This window comes from Geospiza fortis, unplaced genomic scaffold (assembly GCF_000277835.1).
Source record: "Geospiza fortis unplaced genomic scaffold, GeoFor_1.0 scaffold229, whole genome shotgun sequence".
NCBI classification, from domain to species: Eukaryota; Metazoa; Chordata; class Aves; order Passeriformes; family Thraupidae; genus Geospiza; species Geospiza fortis.
In genome coordinates, this window is record NW_005054357.1 from 4,117,281 (window position 1) to 4,139,106 (window position 21,826).

General features: G+C 40.9%; 1 protein-coding gene across 2 annotated transcripts in view; it reads left to right on the forward strand.

The window, feature by feature from the left end:
- The first annotated feature begins 454 nt into the window (after positions 1 to 454).
- The window catches only part of SWT1 (SWT1 RNA endoribonuclease homolog), a 23,643-nt gene continuing 2,271 nt past the window's right edge, over positions 455 to 21,826 (forward strand). Inside the window, exons 1-17 of one of the 2 annotated variants that reach the window (XM_005423741.2) lie at positions 455 to 524; positions 2,621 to 2,679; positions 3,357 to 4,101; positions 5,097 to 5,168; positions 5,307 to 5,363; positions 5,986 to 6,115; positions 6,243 to 6,344; positions 7,477 to 7,665; positions 8,004 to 8,097; positions 9,295 to 9,431; positions 10,082 to 10,233; positions 11,487 to 11,625; positions 12,460 to 12,605; positions 13,686 to 13,894; positions 14,116 to 14,244; positions 20,907 to 20,973; positions 21,654 to 21,718. In XM_005423741.2, the coding sequence (XP_005423798.1) occupies positions 459 to 524; positions 2,621 to 2,679; positions 3,357 to 4,101; positions 5,097 to 5,168; positions 5,307 to 5,363; positions 5,986 to 6,115; positions 6,243 to 6,344; positions 7,477 to 7,665; positions 8,004 to 8,097; positions 9,295 to 9,431; positions 10,082 to 10,233; positions 11,487 to 11,625; positions 12,460 to 12,605; positions 13,686 to 13,894; positions 14,116 to 14,244; positions 20,907 to 20,973; positions 21,654 to 21,718 (2,558 nt within the window). In that variant the 5' untranslated portion in view covers positions 455 to 458. Of the gene's footprint in view, positions 525 to 2,620; positions 2,680 to 3,356; positions 4,102 to 5,096; positions 5,169 to 5,306; positions 5,364 to 5,985; positions 6,116 to 6,242; positions 6,345 to 7,476; positions 7,666 to 8,003; positions 8,098 to 9,294; positions 9,432 to 10,081; positions 10,234 to 11,486; positions 11,626 to 12,459; positions 12,606 to 13,685; positions 13,895 to 14,115; positions 14,245 to 20,906; positions 20,974 to 21,653; positions 21,719 to 21,826 lie in introns of those variants that run through there. The other variant, XM_031059191.1, reaches the window with a different exon arrangement.

Consider the following 21,826-nt stretch of genomic DNA (forward strand, 5'->3'; position numbering starts at 1 on the left):
GGCTGGGTTGGAAAAGCTCTCCAAGCCCATCAAGCCCAAGCTGTGCCCGATCCCCGCCGTGACAGCAGCCCAGAGCGCTGAGTGCCACGTCCCGGCCTTCCTGGGACACCTGCGGGGATGGGGACTCCAACACCGCCCTGGGCAGCCCCTTGCAATGTCCGATGGTCTTGAAACTTGGTTATACGACTCAGTGTTAAGGGATGCTAGTTTTTGTTTGTTTGCTGGTACAAAATAGGTGTCTTTGGGGAGGTGTAATTGCTGTCCTTTCTGCTCTGGTGTTCCCTCAGAGTAATGAGTAATTAGTTAATCCGGTTGAGATCTGCTGTAGATCTGTAATGAGGAAACAAAAGAAGACTATTATAAAGTGTTTTTCTCTGTGTAGTTAAAACTTATTTTTATCTCTAAAAACGTAAAACAAGTAATAAAGACAACACGTTTTTTTTTTGCAGGATTTGAAGATGTCTAAAAAGAAGCTGAAGAAACTATCTGGAAAGGAAGTCTCTTTGGATGGCCAGGATGACAAAGTAGGAGCAGAAATAGTATTACTTTTATATCTTAATTCAACCTCCTACATTCAAGAGAACATTGTTTAGCTGCCTTGTGATAGAAGGATGAATCCAATTTAAAGACAGCATCATAAAGAACAGCAGGAGAGTTAAGTTGGGCAGATAAATGTGTTTTTCTTCAGAAGCTGTGAGTAGTATGGGTATCAGAAAATAAGAAACTTTTTCATTTTAGTATATGTTTCTGTTTGAGGAAAGTTGGATTTAATACTGGTGCTGAAACCAGTGCTGTTTTCTTGCCCTGTTCTGTAACTTGGATCATATATCCTAATTTTCTGATTAGCCACAAGTGACACTTCACAGCATTTTGGTGAGTGACTCTCAAATATTTCCTTCTAGCCACTGAGACATAAATTAATGACCAAAATTCTCAGCATATTCTAGTACATACTTGTATCTAGTGAGTCAGCTTTCACTGAATCACTTGTAAAATGCAGGTGCTACAGGAGTTGTCACCTTTGGGTCCTACTTGTGTGTCGCTTCCTATTGTTTTTTATTGTTTGTGTCCACTTCTGACAAGTTACCCTCTCAGAAGTACAATACATAGTTGATAAATCAGTCGTTTAATAAATTCACACTTAAAGTTGATACATTTTCTCCCGTTGGATTTTGCAAGGAATATGTATAAAGTAAGAGAGCTTTTACCTGCCTTCTCTAAAATTTTTTGCAACTGTTAATAAATAAACATGATTGTGACCTTATAAACGGAATTATTCCTGTTAGAAGCTTTCTGATCATAGAGAAAATGTTGTTCAAAGTCAAATGTTTGTAACTATTATTTCTTGCCCTGATTTCCTTACTACTATTCAAATTGTCTTTTAAAAATAGCTTATCCTAAAATGCCTTATTGTTTTGGGTTTTTTTACTTGTGTAATACAAAGGGTAAACACTTGGCTTAAAACCTCATACTGTAGCTTATTGCCATTGCTAATGCCTCACCAGTTTGAAGAATACAGCTTTAACAGCAAAAAGATGAGGAAATCTCTAACAGGAGCAAGTGCCCTGCAGTGTGATCCCAGCATGGGTGGGAGGTGTCTTATACCCCAAACTGGTCGTGCTGGGAGGAGGGGAACAGTAAGAAAATTTGCTTATGATGATTAAATTAAACGAAAATGTTTGAGAAAAGGAGGAGGTGGATTGAAAAGAAATATTAAAAATGTCATGAGTTTTCATTGTTGTTGGGGAATAGGCCTTGAAGAGAGAAATGAGCAGCTGGAAATGGGTTTGTCGTCACCACAAGTTGTCCCAGGAGCACCATGAGCTCCACCTACCCCAAGGGAGCTCCTTCAGTGCTTTCCAGCTGCTGGGACAGCAGGGGGGTGCATGTGACCCCAGGAGGAGCCTTTGGAATTGTCTCTCATTCTGTTTGTTCTTTGCATTGCTGGTATTGGTCCTGCAGCTCAGAACCAGCCACAGGCAGAAGTTCTCAGAACTGCCTTAATTTAGGATTCCCCTGGTTTCTGCAAGCCTTTGATTTTTGCATAAAGTGCTCTCTAGTGTGGGAGTAAACCAGCTAAGGCCTCTCTAGGTAGGAAAAATCACTGCAGCAGTGACCTAATGGCCTCACTGAGTCAGCAGGCCCTAGTCATTGAAGGAGTGAATTATTTGTGAAAGGATGAACTGACTGGAGCTTCCTTATCCAAAATAATCCATGTGTTACTGTTCTCTGTTGTAACTTCCTGCACCCTGCTGCAGTTTGGGGAAAACTGAGTCCTATAACCCAGAGGTGTGTAAAAACTACATGTGGACACTTGGTTTTACCTGAGTGAGTGCCTGTGAATTGATCATGGTAGGAATGTTACTGTCTCAGGTCTGTACTTGTCACTGCTGTAGTGGACCCTTTGAATCACTTTGTAAGCATTAAAGTGCTCCATGATTAAATAATGAAGTGCTGCTAAACCCTTTGTGCCCTTATCTTTGCATGCACATCCTTGGCACCCTTTGACCTTAGTGTTTCTCTAAGCAAAGTCAAACCACCCAGTTTTGACATTATCTTATGAAGGCTTTTTTTTCAACTGCAGTTTTCTCTGTAAGCCCCTGAATTTTCTTTTTTTCAGAACTCTGAAGACACAAGATCTTACAAGCACACTGCAAAAGAAGAAACAGAACATCAGAGGTAAATTCTCAATCTGTCATTAAATAGAACTACTTAAATATATAATAGTCACAGACTGTTTAATGCTGAAGACTTTTTTTCAACCTGTTCACCAAATAAAATATGGTGTTTTAACCAGTCTTTCTTTGGATATTTTAAACCTAGTGTACAGTAAATATAATTACCAAGTATTTTCTCTGTTTTTATAAGAAAGTTTCCTAATAATTTTTCATATAATTCATGATTTCTCTAGAATGGTATTATATTCCCTCCATTGTCCCCTTTCCAAGTTCCCCAGTCAGTGCAGAATAAACAGTTTGGAAGCTGTGTGTGTTTTGGCACTGTGTGGCCAAGCTGACCTTTTAGGTAACACACCTCCCTTATCACTGAACTGCTGTTAAAACCGATCTGTGTGATAAGAAGAAACTCGACTGTGTGGGGTGTCTCTCAAACCAGCAGTGAATGCAGAAGAAGCTTTTTCTCCTTTTTCTGAAAGCTAAAATGGCTGTACAGTGGAGAAAGATAAATCCAAAAAATGCCGTATCAAACTATTTTGAAGGACAACTGTTGCTTCAAGTTCATATTTAGGAATATGGTGCTCATAAATGTTTAGCTCTGTCTCAATCAAATGCAGATGCCTTTTTTGTTGCTCTTTTCCATTAACTGAGCTAAAATACATTACTTTCTTGATCATGTAGGTCCAAACCAGAGAAGGATGGGCATGAGAAGAAGCGACATCGAAGTTCTTGTGCTTTTCACGATGCAGATGGAAGATCCCAGGAAAAATCTCCAAAGAGAAGCAAAACCCCAGATGGTTCTTCAATTCATACTGAAAGGCAGAAGAAAATAGTGATCCAGTTTAAAGCCAAAGAAATCAAACATGGCAAAACCACCCGCATTCCTGATGTGGTGACTGCCAGCAAGGAAAGAAGTCGCTCTGATGGAAAAGAAGGGAAAAGGCTCTGGCACAGCTTTGAGCTTCAGAGGGACAAGGCACTGAAGAAAAAGAGAGAGAAAGCTGAACTCTGTAAACTCAAGCTAAAAGCAGAACAAGCTATGATAGAAAAGTTTAAGTCCTCTGTGTATGAGGTACCACATAAAAAGGCAGAGGGCTCAAAGAAGCGGAGTGAAGATGTCAGAATTCCCAAAAAGCCACCTGACAGCTCTGCAGGGACTGGGCATGGTGACAGACCTTCCAGTAAGGAGCCAAGTGTATTATCTAGCTTCTGGGAAGAAGAGGAGGAGGAGGAAGAAGAATATAAGGACTTTGCTGAGAAAAAGAGGCACACGAGTAAACACAGACCATCACACTCCCCATGTGAAACTCCGCCACGACGGGACTCTTGGAAGCGCAAGAAACACAGCCCTGGTTCTCCTAAAGCTCCTGAGCACTCAGGAACTAAAGGAGGAGACTTGGAAGCCACAGCATTGTGTTTTAAGCAGGTAATTAGAACCCCATTCTTTGTATTACGTAGATGTTTCAGGATGGTTTCTTAATGGCAGATTTATATGAGCAGACTGTCTTCTTACAGAATCCAGCCAGGTTTCATAGCTAACTAAGTGGATTTTTTTCTGATCCTAATGCAAACCTTGTCTCCATGTTCCTCAGCTAAATGTTAAACAGACCAGAAGAGTAAAGGTCTTGGATGTTGGGACTGTGTCTGCACAGGTGCTTCTATGGCTTTGCTTTGCTGCTGGGGGTGTGGAGTACTTTAGTTTATGTATAAATCAGCTGATTTTTTGTTTTGAGCTGATATGGTTATTTCATTTTTTGAATTAATAAACTGAAGCAATGAAAACTTGCTGCCAGACAGAGCATTGCTTGCAGAGTGATGCCTGGAGAGCTTGGGGTGGATGTGGGACTACATTGGTATGTGTGCTGCAGAACTTCCCTTTTATCTGTGACAGGTTTGTTTCTAAGCTCAGGTTGTGGTGCAGAGCCAAACACAAGCTGGATCTTGAGCATGGGGTGTTTTTGCTGTTGTTCTGGTGAAAATGCCCAGCAACTTTGGAGATTGCAGTTTGTGTTACAGTAGTGTGAGCATTTTGTGTGTATGCTAAGAGTTATTACATGCAAAGCTGGGGAGTCACTGAGGTTGGAAGGCACCTCTGGAGATAATCCTGTCCAGCCCCCTTGCTCAAGCAGGGTCAGCCAGAGCTCATTGCCCAGGACAAAGGGCAGAGACCCCAAAACCTCTCTGGGCAGCCTGGTCAGGTACCTTCAATGTAAAAAAAGGTGAGAGGTTAACGTTCAGATGGATTTTGCTGTGTAGTCCAGTCATTTATTTAAAAGAAAGCCATGCATCTAAGCCATATTAAAATGATACTGTAGGTGCTAATAAGTTTAGTTTGTGTTCCCTATTCACTTGTGAGTACCCAGTGTTCTCTAAAAAGCCCTCTAAGACATGTGTTGTTCTTCTGTTCCTGCTTGTTTCTAGAATGTTGAGGAACCCTGCACATCTGACTCCTACCAGGGAGGTGAGGTCAGAAAGCGTGTACCTGTCCCAAAGGTGAGTGAGGGACTTGTTTAACAATGTAGGGCTGTATTCCAAAACTCCTGGCATGGGGATCCCTTTTACCTCAGTATTTCTTGATATTTTGTGATGTTGGCAGGTGTGTGTTTGTGGTGTTTTTAATTCTCCCTACAGAGCTCTGAAGACTTTCCACCCCTTCAAGACAGTCAGAACACAGAAACAGACCAAGAGGTTGGTAATGCTTTCATTTAGCACTTCTGTGTTGTCTTAAAGACCAAGGGCACCGAGGTTGTGTAACTGGACAATTCCATGACCTTTCCTAGTATTTGACATTGTTGACTCATGATCTACACTCAAATGTGGAGCATTTATTTAAAAAACTAAGCAAACTTGCTGAAGTACTGCTAATTAGGAACTTTTGGAGATAAAGTGTGTCTTTCTGTTACCATGTGCAACAAAAAGGCCTTCACAGTTGCTCACATGCTCCAGCTATCTCATGTTTCATCCTCTAACTTTTTAGTTGGAAGAGAGACATATTTTTTAAGAAGTGCCTGTTAGGAAACTTCTTAAAGTTTCCTAAAATTGCAGTTTGTGTAGCAAAAAAATGCAGCAAAATTTTTGACTACCATGTAGAAAGGTCATAAATCTTTCTAGGCCATATTTTGGATGTCTTTACTGGAGAATATGTAGAAGTTCTCATAGATTTACATTGATTTCTTGTACTGACTTAAAATTTTTCAGACATAATTTTGAGGCAATTTTAACAGCTTTAATGCAAAAGTGTCTTTTTGGGAAATAATTATGGAGTGATGCCTTCCAATGGATTGCACACATGCTCATTTTCTCACTGTAGATGCAGATAGTTGAAGACTTGCACGTTGCTCGTGTGGAGAAGAGGATGGCCCTGTCTGTAGTACAGACCTGTGGAGAGCTTACAAGCATGGAGATAGATCTTCCAGAGCAGGATTTAAATACTTCTGCTGGTATGTCATGGTTGGATCTGCTTTGCTCTCTAGTTGCAACAAGTAATTACAGTTATTGATGGTCTGAGTAAGGAGCACACAACTGATTATTTCTGCTGTTTTCTCTTTTTTCTCTTCTTTTCCCCAGGGGCCTTTAGTTCTGGTTTGAACATCCTAGTGGTGATTGACACAAATATAATGATTAGTCACCTTGAGTTTGTGAGATCCTTGAAATCTGAGGATATACCAGGTATGTAAATATGTTCTGATGAGTAAGACATTATAAAGGTAAAGGTGGCAGAACTGAGCAATTTCTCAGAAATTCAGAATGCAGACTCTGGCTTTAATATTTGCCTCTAATATTTTGGGAAGCTGTTTATTTTTCATGTTTGCAGGATTGGGATTGTGCATGTCAATTCTTGGTAGGCACATCTGGAGTCTGTCAGAATCCCTAGGGTGTTTTGATGCTTTCAGCTAATGAATACACTTATTCCAGCCACCTGGAAAATACCTTTCCATAGGGCCTAAGTGATATTCAGGAGTGTGTCAGACTGTATTTCTTTTCCTAGGTTAGGAATGCTGCTGTCTTATGTACATTGAGATGCCTTTTTAAAATACTGCAACTCCCAGTGTCTGGTCCTGCACCAGCCCCACTATGTTGACAAGGCTGCTGATTCCCAGCCTATTTATTGTAAAGCAGATGGTTATTAATGCCTTTCTTTAAAATTCTGTTCTCATAATGTGAATGTGAAAGAAAACAGTTGAAGTATTTGTCGTGGGGAGACCAACAGAACAGTCATTAAACTTCTCATTTACCCCTGTATTTCATATAAAAACTTTAAAGTTCAGCCCATACTTACTTACAAATCAAGCCATGGTCCAATATCCACACTTTCTGCTCCTGGTTTAGGAGTGCTGGTTGGCAATGAACACCAGCCCTTGCTGCTTTTTTTTGCTGCTTGTTTTGGCACAGTGACTGCTGTGGTCACTTGGGTGTGTGCAGCCAGGTATTCCAGCTGCTGTTTCACCTTGCTGCAGCATCTCACAGCGAGTGTGTGCCAAGATAATTGGTGCAAATATGTGTTATTAATGTTGTCAAAGTATTCTGCTGATTAAAATTGTGTCTCCCTTTTGTTTGCCTGGTACTGTCACTTTTCTATGTAATCAGTGTAGTGCCAGATTGAGGTTAGATTAGAAAGAGGGAAGTTGGCCTTTTCCAGCTTTTTTTCAAATGCTAGATTCTCTCGAGCAAGGACTATGAAAACTATGGGCGAAAAAGTGTGCACTTGCATGAAGATGATGCTTGAATTGAAAGTTCTCTGTATTGTGTCGCTCCTGCAAATACCTTTGTTTATTGGTGGTGGTGGTTTTCTTCCTTCCAGGAGTTGACAGACTTGCATTAATCATTCCCTGGGTCGTCCTACAAGAGCTGGACAACTTGAAGAAGGGGAAAATGTTGCAGCATGTTCGGGACAAAGCTATACCTGCAGTGCAGTTCATCTACAAGTGTCTCAAGAACCAGGATTCCAAACTGTGGGGGCAATCCATGCAGCTGGCTTCTCAAAAAATGTGTAATACATGTGCAATCCATTTGTGCTGGGTACTTCATCCTTGCACTTCACCTAGTGGCAACCTTAGAATTCTGAGTTTAATGGAGACTTCTTCACTCTGCTATTTGCTAATTAACATGAGCTAATTTCTTGCAGCAGCCTTCACAGTGTATCCAAGGCTGTGGCATGCAAATGTCTCTACTATCTATTGTTTTACCAATTGCTTCTCACTTTCACCTTACACTTGTGTCCTTGTATGGGGAGTGTTAAATCTACAAAGAGCACCATGAGTGCACTGAGGTGTTTGTGAGGCTGAGCTGTGCCCACATCCCTCAGCTGTGTCTGCCCTGCCTTTGCAGATGGGCTGAGTGACGAGAACAACGATGACCGTGTCCTGCAGTGCTGCCTGCAGTACCAGAAGCTCTTCCCACAAGCTCTTGTTGTCCTCTGCACGTGAGTTCCTGGCTGCCTTTAGCTCTCCTGCCACACTGCTTTCAAAGCAGGGCTTAAAGAAAGAGCACTTTCTGATGTAAGCTCTTGGAAGGGCAACCACCCTCTTAAAAGCTAGAGTAGAAGGCTATAATAAACCACTGCACCTAGAGATGGAATCACCTTCCTGAGCTTGAGGCCTGAAATAGAATTCAGCTTACTCAATACACAGTTTTAAAACTTGTTAAAACATAGGTTTCTCAGATTTTATTCTGGTTTCTCATAAAAAATATTTCTGAAGTTACTAAATGGAAAAAATACTGAAATTAAGGATTGAGATCCAGTTAGAGACTTCATCCCTGTTCCCAGCCAGGCAAGCAGAAGCAAAGAAGGGGTTAATCTTAGAAAGAGGGAAGCTGGAGAAGGATTTGCTGCTGTTCCTGATTGTGGGGATAACAGCTGACCTCTGGGTATTGATTCTGAATTTGATAGGAGCAGGTGAAGCCAGCTCAAAGGACTAATACTCCTTGGCTCTACTTGGTCTTGGCTAGAACCAGTTCCTGCACGGTTCAGTGAGTGGGATTAAAGCTCTGGGCACCATTTGGGTTATTTAAGTTGACACAGGTGGCTGTTCAAAATGCCATTTCAGTCACAGTGTTCATAGGGTCATGATGGTGATTTTTGGTTTCACTGATCAAAAAACAGGAGATGCCTTCAGAACTGGTTTTCATCCAAAAATCTCTTTATCCTCTACCAATATCAGCAGTGGGAATTTTTGAGAAAGTACTGGGATGCAACTTTGTCCTGGCTTTTTAAAGTAGTTTTGCTGGAGCAGAACCTCGGAGTGGCATCTGGGACAAAGATTTGGCCAGCAGAATAGTTACAAAGGGTCTCAACAAGGAGAATTAACTCTAGCCATCAAATAAGATAGTACTGTCTTAAAATTATTGCCTGGTTTGCTTTCTGAGATCATAGCAACTAAGCACCACTGCTGTAATCACTAAAGTAGTAATTATAGCTATTGTTTTCTTAAACCTAGACCCTGAAACACTTCTCAGTATGTTTCTCATTTTTAACTAATTTTCTGTTTTAAATTTTTGAACTGCTTCTAATTGCTTGAGAAATAGAACTTAGTCTATATAATGAAGTTCACAAAATAAGTTTTCCAAATACAGTGTGCTGCTTTTATTCCTTTGTTGACAACAGTTAATTATTTTCTAGGGATGATAAAAATCTGTGTAATAAAGCCATTGTGAGTGAGGTCAAGGCATTCTGCAAAGCTGATCTGGTTACTGCTCTGCAGAATGTGAATGCAAACAGGCCCCAGAACTCTGAGGAGCTGCAGCAGCCAAAGCAGGGTGAGTCTGGGGAATATGGTGGTTTGTAAAAATCAGTGGGGTAGAGGAAGAACAGTTGCTACTATGCCTTCAGTTTTCCTATGCTTTCAATCCTTAGGAATGTTTTATGTTTGGGGAAGGTTTTTTCAAAGGTTTTCTGAAAGTTCGAGATGTTAATTAAACCATCTCAGAGTTCTAGGAAATTCAAATATGACATATTTTTATTTTATAGGGAAAAAACACTGCATTAATTTCCTGTGTTTAGAGTAATTTAAAAGGTGTCCTAAACTTTTTGGGACTGAAGGAGGTTTTTTAATTTTTCCAAGGATACAGGTACAGCTCACAGAGATCCTCTTGTGCTCGCTGATAACCCTGCTGGCTGTATATGATCTAAGTTATTTAAGGAGATAAGAAATGTGGAGTAAGATCACTAATGAATAGTACTCTGGGGACATTAACCTTCTTGGTTAGTAGCTGTTAATTAAAAATACACACAGTACAAGTGGGTATAACTAGAAATAATTGAAACTTAATTAGGTGAAGCACACCTACTTTATAAACCAAAGTGCAGTCTATCTTCACTTATGGGGACAAGTTCTTCATGTGCCATCAACATGAATTAGATATAAACCCACTTTCAATAAATGCCTTTTTTGTCATTGATTTCACAGATACAGAATTTGGGAAGACAACAACAGGTGATGCTGATTTTACTGCACAATTCCCAAATGTGCTTCCAGACCTTGAAAAGAACTTAGGAGAAGCTTTGTCTTGTATTTTGGAGACTGAAATGAAACTTGCATTTGGAAACCTGTGGATGGAGGTGGTTTCTTACATAATTTTGCTTGATATTTTGATTATTGAAAGGCTTGAATGTCCTTGGTGTTTTATTGCTGTTAATACCTGTGCCAAGCCAAACTCCAGTCATCCAGGTCCCTGATATCATTCACAGGAACAGCTCAGTGCTCACTTCTAATATTTCATTTTACAGCAAGATTATCCTGTTTGATCACTAGTGTGCAACACGTGCAGTATTTTAATAGAATTTTAATGACACAGTAACAGGGCTGCTGGTTTCTCAGTGTAAAGTTCAGAGTTCTTTTTATTAGTGGCATTAAAATTCTATTTCAGTTTTTCTACTCAAGTAAAACCCTGCACTGTAAATACATCTTGCAAGAAATCATTCCATCATGTTCTGTATAATATCAGGGCATTTGTTGCAGGCATTTCTTCCCTACCAGAACAGATGTGGATAAAACTGTTCCCAGCTGAATTCATTCCAGTGCAGATGCAGAATAACAAGGGTACTAATGAGAACCTCTAAACATGCTTGCAGAAGTATGGTTTGCAAAAGATAAATACCCACATACAAGGCACTTTCAAATCATCCATGCTTTACTTAAATTACATTTTATAGCTGGTGGGGGGGTTGTTAAATTTTAAATTTATTGTGTATAAGCCTCTGTGGCTTTAAAAATCCCCCAAACTCATGGGGTGACTGTTGTTTCCCAAGCTGCCCTGATTAGCTGCTAAACTTTCAATCACTTCTCTATTCACTTAGTTAATTTCTTTAAACATATCTTCAAACACTGGTTTCACTTGATAGTAGTGAATTCTCAGGTTTTTTGCAATACATGTATTTTACTTCATGTGTAAATAGTGTTTATTTTTACTTTGTAACAGTACTGGAAAATCAAAGGCATATTTACTGTTGTTCTTTTTGTTCTTGTTACTGTTGGCTTTTGTGCACAAGTAACTCATTAGATCAGTTTTGACATAAGTCAAAAGTATTAAGAGTTTTTGAGGAATGGGGAACCACAAATCATGAGACTGATTGATTTTGCATTGCTGCTGAATGAGCATCACTGTTTAACCCAGGGTGCTGCTGAATCAAATCTTTATTAATTGATAAACTTGTTTAAATCTGGACATGGTCTTTATTTCTAAGGAATCACTGAATTTCTCCTTCAGCAGTCACAAATCATCACATTCTTGAAGAGCAGAGCAGTTGTGGGATTTATAGGAACATGTCTAAATGAAAACCAGCCTTTGCATTTATATCATACTCTCTTCCAGATCCTGTATCTGAAGCCACCATGGACCTTGGCAAACCTGCTGAAATGTTATAAAAAACACTGGATGGCTGTTTTTGGTTATGTGGTGCCAAGGAGTTTACTTTCAACCATTGAATGTCTTTCTAAGCACCTTTATGCAGGTAACAGTCCCTGAGAAAGTTAATTGTAAACTTGTAAAAAGCCTCCATGCTCTGGTTTGAGTTATGGAACTGACTGTGTGTACACCTACCTAGGTTTGAATTACACACCTAATTGTGTTACACACCTAGGTTTGAATTATTTTTAAAAAGCAAATAATTCCTTTTCCCTCCTTTGCCTCCATGTTACATGTGACCAAATGATCTGCATTTACCAAAAAAATTATGGAGGAGCAAAGGATATTTAATGTGGTATGTGAGGGCAGGGAGGTTTGTTTTAAAAAGAAGCCAACTAAAATAAAACCCCCACAAACCTTCCATTTGTTTAAAGATGTCTTTGAGCATTTGATTTTGACAGACAGACCTGGTGAACTCCCCTAGAGGGTGCTGGGCACTGCCCAGGCTCCCCAGGGAATGGGCACAGCCCCAAGGCTGCCAGAGCTCCAGGAGGGTTTGGACAAAGCTCCCAGGGCAGGATTGTTGGGGTGTCTGTGCAGGGCCAGCGGTTGGACTCTGTGATCCCTGTGGGTCCCTTCCCACTCAGGATATCCTGGGATTTCTTGGTTCTGCCTCTTTGGGATATTCTGCTGTTCTGCAGAATTATTTTAGATATGCCAGTTGATCATTGTGCAAGATCCCAGGATAAATTTGGTTGAGGAGTGAGCAATCTCATGCATGTTTCTCTGAGATTGTTGTACCTGATGCTTCTGAACCATTTTCCTAGGTTTTTCAAATGCTTCTGTTAATCTAGGTATTTGAGTATTAAATTTGCCTGCCAAGACTGTAAAATCCTAACTTGTTTTTTTCCTCCTTCTTACATTAATGTCTAAACATCAGATAAACCATTTGACTCCTCAACAGTGCGTGTCTTACTCCAGGAATCCAAAAAATTGCTCCATGCTTTCAGCTGCAGGTCAGACTACAACGGTGTCCTGCCCCAGGCTTATGCTGAAGTTGCAAAACTCTGTGAGACCCTTGGGGGGGTAAGGGCAGCTTTGGTGTTTGTCCACCTCACCCCATCCTCAAGTTGTTCCATGTTCCAAACCTGGCTTAGATTTCTTATTCCCATCATTTCCACTGATTACTCCAGGAAATGTTGCTGGGGCGTTTTCATAATGAAGAGACCCTGACTTTAACTTTTATTTTCATGCAGTGAATATCTGCTGATACATTTTTTTCCCTAATATAAATGTGTTAGTATCAGAAGGGTGACTGAAAACCATTATTTTGTCTTAGTTTTCTATTGCATTTGTATCTGATGGGCCTTAGAGGTTAAACTTGTTTCTCCTTCTGACATGGGTTCCATACTGCTGTTCTTAAGCTTTCATTGTCTTTGTAGCTGAAGAAGGGACTCCCTTGTTTGTGGTGGTTGTGCTGGCCCCTTTTGTGTTCTTAGAAGTTGGTCTTTATTCCCAGCTCAGCTCTGAGGAGGAAATTCCAACTATCTTGATTTATGGTTACTGTCAGTTCTGTATGTAATGATGTAAAAACTGGAGTCATGAGCATGGATGAAATATTTGGATTTATGGGAAAGAAGATAGGTCAGAACAGCTGTAAAGAGTTCTTGGTGTCTTTGGAAAAGAATGAAGGGAAAAGAAAGGTCAGGAGTCACCTGTGCTGGGACCTCTGTGCAATGCAGTCAGCCCTGAATCTGATGTTCTGTGTCATGAGAATCAGGCTCTTTCTTAAAACTTGTCAGGAAGGAAATTCCTCCCTGTGAGGGTGATGAGGCCCTGGCACAGGGTGCCCAGAGCAGCTGTGGCTGCCCCTGGATCCCTGGAAGTGTCCAAGGCCAGGTTGGATGGGGCTTGGAGCAAGCTGGGATAGTGGAAGGTGTCCCTGCCCATGGCAGGGGTGGGACTGGATGGGCTTTGGTGTCCCTTCCAGCCCAAACTGTTGAGAGAGGCTTTGGATGCAGAGACTGTAACCAAGGTGACCCAAAGAGTTCAGCCTTGATTTCTTTAGCATTGCTTAAAAAAAATCTGTAGAAGTGTGTAGGTTCTGGTTTTCTGAAGTCAGGAACCAAATACATTGATTATTTGTTTGCTGAACTGTTTTATAAGGTGAGGGCAGACAGTGAGCAGGATTTATCAGAAGACATCATGGTTCTTTCAGAAAATGCTGTGTGTGAAAAAATGGAAGCCACGATGCCCAATCTGCAAAGCACTGAGGAAAAGGAGCTACAGCCCAGCTTTCATGTGGCTCAGGAAAACAGGCACCAGGAAATCTGGTCAGTCCTGGAAGGTGTTTGGAACACCATGAACTTGTACAGGTACAGCTTGCTAAAAGGGCTCAGAACTAACACATAACCTTAGATAACTTTCAAACAAGCACACTTTAGCAACTGTGCTTTTCTTACCCTGTAATTAATCTAAATTGACCCCCTCCCAAAAAAAAATCACACAAAAGTTGGGAGCATGCAAATTGTTATGTCAATCAGAGCTTTTTTATTAACTGCTTTTCTACCTCTTCTTTATTTCTTTTGAATTTCAGTATTGAGCTATTCCAGAAGCTGGACCCCAGTGCAGTGACCATGGCTGGCAAGGCCTCATTTGAGGAGGCTTTTCTGGGCCTGCAGAAGCTGCTGGCAGCAGTGAAGGACATCCATGAGGGCATTGGCAGGTGAGCACTCCAGCTGGGCACAGAATGTGTCACAAGCACCTGAAGCCACAAAAGTCTGAAATATTTCAGCACCAAACCACTCTTTATTCTGTGTGCTTGGTGACATGATTTGCAGTAAAAATCCTGCTGCCAAGGTCAAGGCTGCCTTGAACCATTGGTAGCAAAAGATCATGGAAGTGTTGCAGATGTGGAGATCTCTTGCAGGGAATTGCCTTTGATGCCTGGGATTTGTTTTCCAGTGTTTGACCAGCAAGTTGCCTCTGCTCAGGTGTAACTGGAGCTATTAATGATTATGATTAATACATCAGTTTTGATGGCAGGAACTTGAAATAATTCAGGGCATTTGTGTTTCAAATGTGAGGCCCACTCAGATGGGTGCAAAGTTCCAATAGAGAGCGAAAGATGTAAAGTTTTGGGCCTTTGCTGTTTCCAGTTCAAGTGCTCTTCATGACAGCCATATGAACAATCAGCTGCATTCTCTCTGTAGGCAGGGTAATATTCCCTCTGTCTTCATAGAATCACAGAATCCCAGAGTGGTTTGAGTTGGGAGAGCCCTCCAAGCCCATCCAGTGCCCCCCCTGCCATGGGCAGGGACACCTTCCACTATCCCAGGTTGCTCCAAGCCCTGTCCAACCTGGCCTGGGACACTTCCAGGGATCCAGGGGCAGCCACAGCTTCTCTGGGCACCCTGTGCCAGGGCCTGCCCACCCTCCCAGGGAACAATTCCTTCCCAGTATCCCATCTAACCCTGCCCTCTGGCAGGGAGAGCCCCATCCCTCCACTGTTTTTTTACAGCACAAAAAAATTGGAAGTTACAGGAAAAATAAGGAATCTGTGTTGTCTTGGCTTAGTCTTTTTTTCATGGCACTGAAATACAGATCTATTCAAAGAATTACTGTCTCTCTTTCAAATATAACTGATCAAGATATTATAAAATCAGAAACAGAAAAATATGGGTAGAAAAGAGAGCTTGAGCAGGTGAATGCTGATGGATTCAATTTATTGCTGGTGTGTTTTTTCCCTCTAAGGAAATTGTTTCAATAAAGTAGGTTACTGCTAAACTTTGCTCTCTTCATTCTGATGCTAAAGTTTTTTCAACAGATCCTGTGGTGCCAGTTTATAAATATGGTAGATGAGATTAAATGGGAATATGGAGTATTCAGAATGGTTATTTTTGTGTTGCAGAGGTGTTTCATTTAAAACTGTTGGTTTTCTTTGTGGGAGAGCTCTGTAAAAATAAAAACTCCTAATAATAAATAAAAATACACAGGCTGATTGTTGGAATGGAGTAGTTTTGCTGGACACTTTGGAAATGCCTGCTCTGATGTGCAGGTTTGCAGTAGGTGGCATCGTGGAGCAAGAAATAGGGAGAATTTGCTCCAAGCATTTGCTGCATTGGCCTTGAATGGAGGGGTTTAAGGGAGTTTGAGAGTTCTGAGGAGCTTTTCTAAAGAGCCCAGAGCCAGGTTAATATCTCATTGCAGTTTTATGAATATTGCAGAGTATTAAAGCAAAAATTCAGAAGCTTTCATAGAACCAGAATGGTTGGGGTTGGAAGGGACTTTAAAGCTCTTCTGTTTCCACCCCCTGCCATGGGCAGAGACACCTCATTTTCATTTTGCTCTAAAACTGATCTTGCAGCATATTTATATTTCTTGATTTTTGAAAAGAAATTCCTCTCAGTGACTTAATCTAATGGCATGATTGCAGAAAAGGAGGCACTGGAGAAAAAATAGTGGGTAAGTTCTGTCCTGAATATTTGGAGGTAACACAGCTTTTAATGATCAAATACAGCTGATTCTGTGGTACCTTCTGATCCCTGCTGTCCAGAACAAAGAACAGAGAAAATATCTTGTGAAAGTTTGGAAGCTTTACCAGTAAATTATGTTGAAAGTTCAACTGCATTAAAAAAGATTAGATTTTCAGATTGTTAAAAACAATTAGAAAAACATGATTATGCTTTTTGAGATAAATGTAATGATACCCTTAATGATTAAAAAAAATGACATCAGTTGCACTACCTCAGCTATTCAGGCTTGATGGCCAGAACATGTTAATGACAAATACAGATAAGGGGGAAAAAAAGCTGTTTCATTGAAGATGTGTCAGTAACAGCTTTTTGCATGTTACCCCGTTCTGGTAATTTCTGTAACACCATGCAGTTTTTTTTATTTTGTCTGGATTTCTTCCTCTAACAGCCTTGGTAGCAGAGTGTGTTTGTATTGCACAGTTCTGCTTGCCAGCAATGACAGCCTTCAGCTCTGAAATTAAGAATAATCAGTACAGTTAGCATGTTCTAACTATGTACCTTTACTATTGGTAATGGGCAAAGGGTATGAAACCTCTGAAATTTAAGCATCCAGTAAAATTGTGAAACATTACGTGATTTTAAATAATTTTGGATTGAGGATTTGTGAGTGTTCTCAGTGGTGGTTTATATTTCTGTTTGGGTTGGGTATTATGTGGAACCAGTTAATTGGGGCACCTTATTTAAGGTCTCTTAAATTAACTCTTTAAAATAAAGTAGGGGTTTAGATTAGCTGATGTTTGCCCTTAGCTGAATAGAACTTGTGATTCTAAGCTGCTGTATGCAGCCCTAGGGAATTGGACATTGTCTTCATGTTTCCTGCCAGGTTTCTTTTAGATAAGAAATCCTTGTTCATAGGAAAGAAAGAAAATTCAGTCTTGGGTGAATTGATGCAGTTATTTCAAGTTGGATTTTTTCCTTTCATCTCTTGGCTAAAAAAGAATTTTTTGTTCATATGCCAACTTGAAAATCACTTACATCTTACAGCATATACACTTAGATACAGGCCTTCTAAATATTTATACTAATATGCTGTCACCTGTAAAATATTTGTCTGTTACTGACTGCATAAGGAGCCTGACTTCTGCTTTTCTAATATATTATCTAAATTGAACTTCTCTCACACGCCCAATGGTTTGGAAAAATGTGGTTTAGGCCAGGACTCTATAAACATTTGTAAATTAAAAGTGTAATTTCTTAAGATTTCAGTAGTGCAGGAGAGTGTTACCATACAGAACTGATCACTGAATTGAAATAATTGAAAAACAATTCTGCAGTGTTACTAGCTTTAGTACAGAGTTCCTCAGATGCAGAGAAACTGTGTCCTCTATTTTTTCAGCTGGTCAGTGGAGGAATTTATGTCTCTTCTCCTTGGTGTCTCAATAGAGAATTGTCTTCATTGCCTTAGGCTCTGGTGTCAGTTAATAATTTCTGCTATAAAGTCCCAATAAAGTCTCTAGATGAAGAGCTCTGCCTGTAATCTTCTCTGCACACAGTCTCTTTTTGGAAGTAAAATGGAGATTAGCTCCCTGTTCAAGAAGTATCAGACATTCCAATCACTACTTGTTTGGTCTTTACGGTTTTATGCATTTAGGTGAAACCTGAAACTGAACTTACCTGCAGCCTTCTCTGCTGCCAGGCCCAAACTGAAATGTTCTGTTGTGCCAATTTTAATGACAGCTGTAAGAAACAAAGCTCAAATAGAGCTGGAGGTGGGCAGTGCTCCCCAAGGGGCACGGCAGAGGTGGTGCTGTGCAGCTGCTCACACCATGGTGCCTTTAGAGCAGTCTGAAAAGCAGAAAGGTTTCAAACTCCGGGCTCTAAAGCCATGGTGCTTGGAGCCTGTAGAGCCAGGGGTGCCAGCAGGGGCTGACAGCTGAGACATTTTGAAGTATTTCTTATCCATTTCTGTTTATTATTGCATTTTACACCTTGTAAAATACAGTATTGGCATCAGATGAGTGACAGGACAGGAGATAAACATTGGGAGTGGTTTGGGAAGCACTTGAGATAAAATCATCATCTGTCTCCTTTCTCCCTCCTGCCCCCAAGACAGCATTTAACCTCCAATTGGTGGCAGATATTCATAGTAATTTCTTGGGTCTTTCTGTGACATTCCCTTCTTTACCTCAAATTCCTTTCTTTACCTATGACATTTCCTTCTTTACCTCAATATTTCCAGAAAACTGTGTGGAACCACCCTGGAGTCCTTAGGTTGAAGCTGAAGTACGGAAGGGGGGGTGTTGTAGTGTGGCTCTGCAAGGCTGTGCTGATGGAAAGGCCAAGTGATTCCATGGATTTCCACCCTCTGCTTCTGAACCAGTGTGGAGAGAGGAGCAGCAGCAGTGGTTTGTGTTGTTGTGCTGAGGTTCACATGGCTGCTTACAAGAGTTGGATGTAGAAGCCCTTTGATTCATGGGTTACTGATTTACAGGCAGTTCTCTAGACGTAGTTCTGCAGTTGAGGCAGATGTTTTGTCACTGAGAAGCTTCCATGGAAACAAAGGCAACTTGATTTAATGAAGTAATGGAGGCAGAGTCAATGCTCCTACAGACAGGTCCAAATTTCCCAGTGCTTCCCATTCCCTTAAAATGTCCATTTTCCATAGCACAGGGGGTGACTACAGGTGATGAAAGGAACATGAAGTGATTGAAAGCAGTAGGGAGCTGTGGTGCTGAGAAATCATCACTCTGCAGACAGGAATGTGTCAGTTCTGTACAGAAGAATATATTCCCAGACTGGAACTGGTATTGCAGCCCTTGTTTAGCTGCAGACAGAACCAGGCTGTTTTGTGAGTGCTGACCTGTTGGGAATCTGTGGGGGGAGTTATGGTGCAGGCTCTTCCCTAAGCAGCTTCCCAGGGCTCTGTATGGAGTGAGGGCTCCCCCTCAAAACAACAAATCTCTTACATTTGAAGATGCTGTAAAACTTGGAGCCAAATGTCAGACTTCTCATTCCACAGTAGAAACCCAGAAACCATTGGCATCATCCAGGCAAAGGCCATAAAATGAGGTACAGGATTTAACATTAGGTTACTTGGATGATTAATTACACTATTTGGTTTTTTCCCCCAAAGAGCTGGAGGCACAGTGGGTTTGTTCATACACCTGAGGTCCTGCAGGGATACACTTGAGTGTGTTCCCTCCATCCTTCCTCTGGAGAGTTCCCATGGCCAGGTTTTCCAATGGCAGCTCAGTCCTTGGCACAGCAGGAAGAATGGGGATGTACAGATTTTACCCCAGCATTTTGTGATAGCCTTGGGGTGAGATTATTCATAACACCTTAGCTTTTATGTTGTGTCCAGTTGTGCATCCAGGCTGATGGCAGCAGTCGGGCAGGTTCTGCCTGGGCTGGAGGGAATGATTCCATGAGGAATCAGCCTGGACTGGAGGGAATGATTCCATGAAGAATCATTCATATAATTCAGCCTCTCCCAGGTTCAGGATGCTCTGCTCCTGCTCCTGCAGGTGCTGGGTGTGGTAGGCAGGGCTGGATAGCCTGGAGCTGCTGGGGTGGGAGTGGGAGCTGCTGGGGCACTGGGGGCTGCTGTGCAGTTGCAGCTGCCAGGATTCCCAGCGTTTCCATGGAGGGTTGCTGGCAGCTTCTCCCTGCCGGGGTTTTCCGCTGTCAAAGCCGATTGTCGCTGAGGTGCCCGGGGAAGGTTCTGAGGTGTTTTTAGGCAGAGCAGCCGGTTGGTTCCCTTCCTGACTCCTATTAAGGCAAAGATTTTGGGTACTGCTTCTTAGGAAGCAGGGGGAAGAATGCATGACTAATTTTTGGTGATAATTCCTATGAAAAATGATGAGAAAAAGCAGTGGACACTGTGCTTTTAGAGGGGACTCGACAATAAATCCTGTGCTGTGTCATAGTATTCCAGCCTGCTTCAAACACAGGCTCCTTTAACGGTTATTTTTAAACTTTGTTACTTTCCTTTTTTTTTTTTCAACTACTAATTAATTCATTTATAAATGACGCTTACAGCTTGCAAGAGGAGGGAGAGAATTTGGGCACTTTCCCATGGGAAAGTAAATAGAGCTTTCCCCAAGCAATTTTCTTTTTCCAAGTCCAGTCATTATCTTAATCATGATTTAACTATGTAAGACTTAAAAATCCAGAATTTTCTCAGTATTTCTTAATATATATAAGGTGTTAGTTGTGTTTTAATTTTGTGTTAATTTTAAGGTACATTTTGCAGCATTTAGGAGGGTTCTGCTTTTCCTGGTGAATGCAAATGAAGTTACACTGAGGTGGAACTGAATTGTATCTGACTGAATAGATGAGGATAATTAATTTTGTTAAAAACCAACTTCTTTACTGGATTGCCTTTGGAGCCTTGTGGAAAAGGGTGTCCATCAAGGTGCTTCATTAAAGCCACCCCTCTTCAGCTGCTACATCCCACTGGCCCTTAGCTGTATTGGGTGGGAATTGGTGCTCATTAGAAGTAACAAAAATGGAAAGTGAGTTGCAGCATTTGCGCTGCATGTGGGAATCTGGAGGGAATGAGTTAAAGCTGGGATGGGAATGTTGTGTGTGAGCCCATGGGCTGCACTGGTGGGCTTCAAGGGGCTTTCAGTTAGTGCTTAAAGGGTTTCCTCCCTCCTCCCTCATTCAGAAATGGCTCACAAAAACATGGAGAGAATTTTTAATTAGAAAAAGCCTCCAGGGAAGTCCTCACAGAAATAATAAGCTCTTTAATTCTGTTGGAGTCGTGGAAGGGAGAATTCTTCAAAGTTCATAATTTCTTTTTTGTTCAAGTCATTTTTTTCCCCTTGAAGGTTTCTGACTTATTTTTTTAACTCTTTCACAGACTCCTTTTCTACTTGCAGTAAATCATCCCCAAACTTTTCTTTTTCAGAATTTTAACCCCGACCAGCAGTTTCCAAGATATTTGGACCCTCTATAGCTTCCTCAGAAGACATGAGGTATGACATTTTCTTTGGTGTTTGATCACTTCACTTACAGCTTTTATTTTAGGAAGCTCTGCAGTCATGTCTCATCACTGTATTTCCATTAAGAAGTTTGATTCTTTGCTCTTATTTATTAGTTGAACATAAAGATAGATTTTGGTTGGATTTCAACAGGTATTTGAGTTATTCCTATGATTTGCTGAGTGCTCACTTGGTGTGAATGAATTGCTGTTGAGAGTAAAAAAACCTCAAAATGAATGTTTTTAGTAGAATATTTCTGTTTAATATGTTACATATTTCAGGCTTGCAGAGCTCTGCTGTGCAGGGAAATATATTTGGGGTTTGGGCCTTCACATAATTTTTTGGAATTGATGCAAGTCAGGGCTTATTTCATTTGAGATACACACACATATATCTATATATGTATATGTAAATAAAACTATAGGGTAACTTAAGAGGGGAGGAAGAATTCTTGAAGGTCTTTTAGATTTGTGCAGGAGTGGTTAGCAAATTAAGCTGAAATTAGTAATATTTGATTTTATTACAAGATACAGGATGACTTTTTTAATGTCCTGTCTGAACCTGAGAGCCTGTTAGGGAATACATGGGCTGTATCTGCTATTCCTACTGTATAATCGTAGAAGACATGTGATACTTGATAAATTACTATATTAATTCTTTTTTCTTTGTTTTAGATCAATAACAGTCTGAAATTCACTGCTGAGGAGCTGTATGAATGTGTTTCACAGGAGCTCTACAGGTGAGCCAGTTACTGACCCCATTGGGGGAGTTGAGGCAGCTTTTTCACCTGTATTAACCAAGGTACCATGAGAGGAATCATCTGGGTCAATAAAAATCTGCCTTTGTA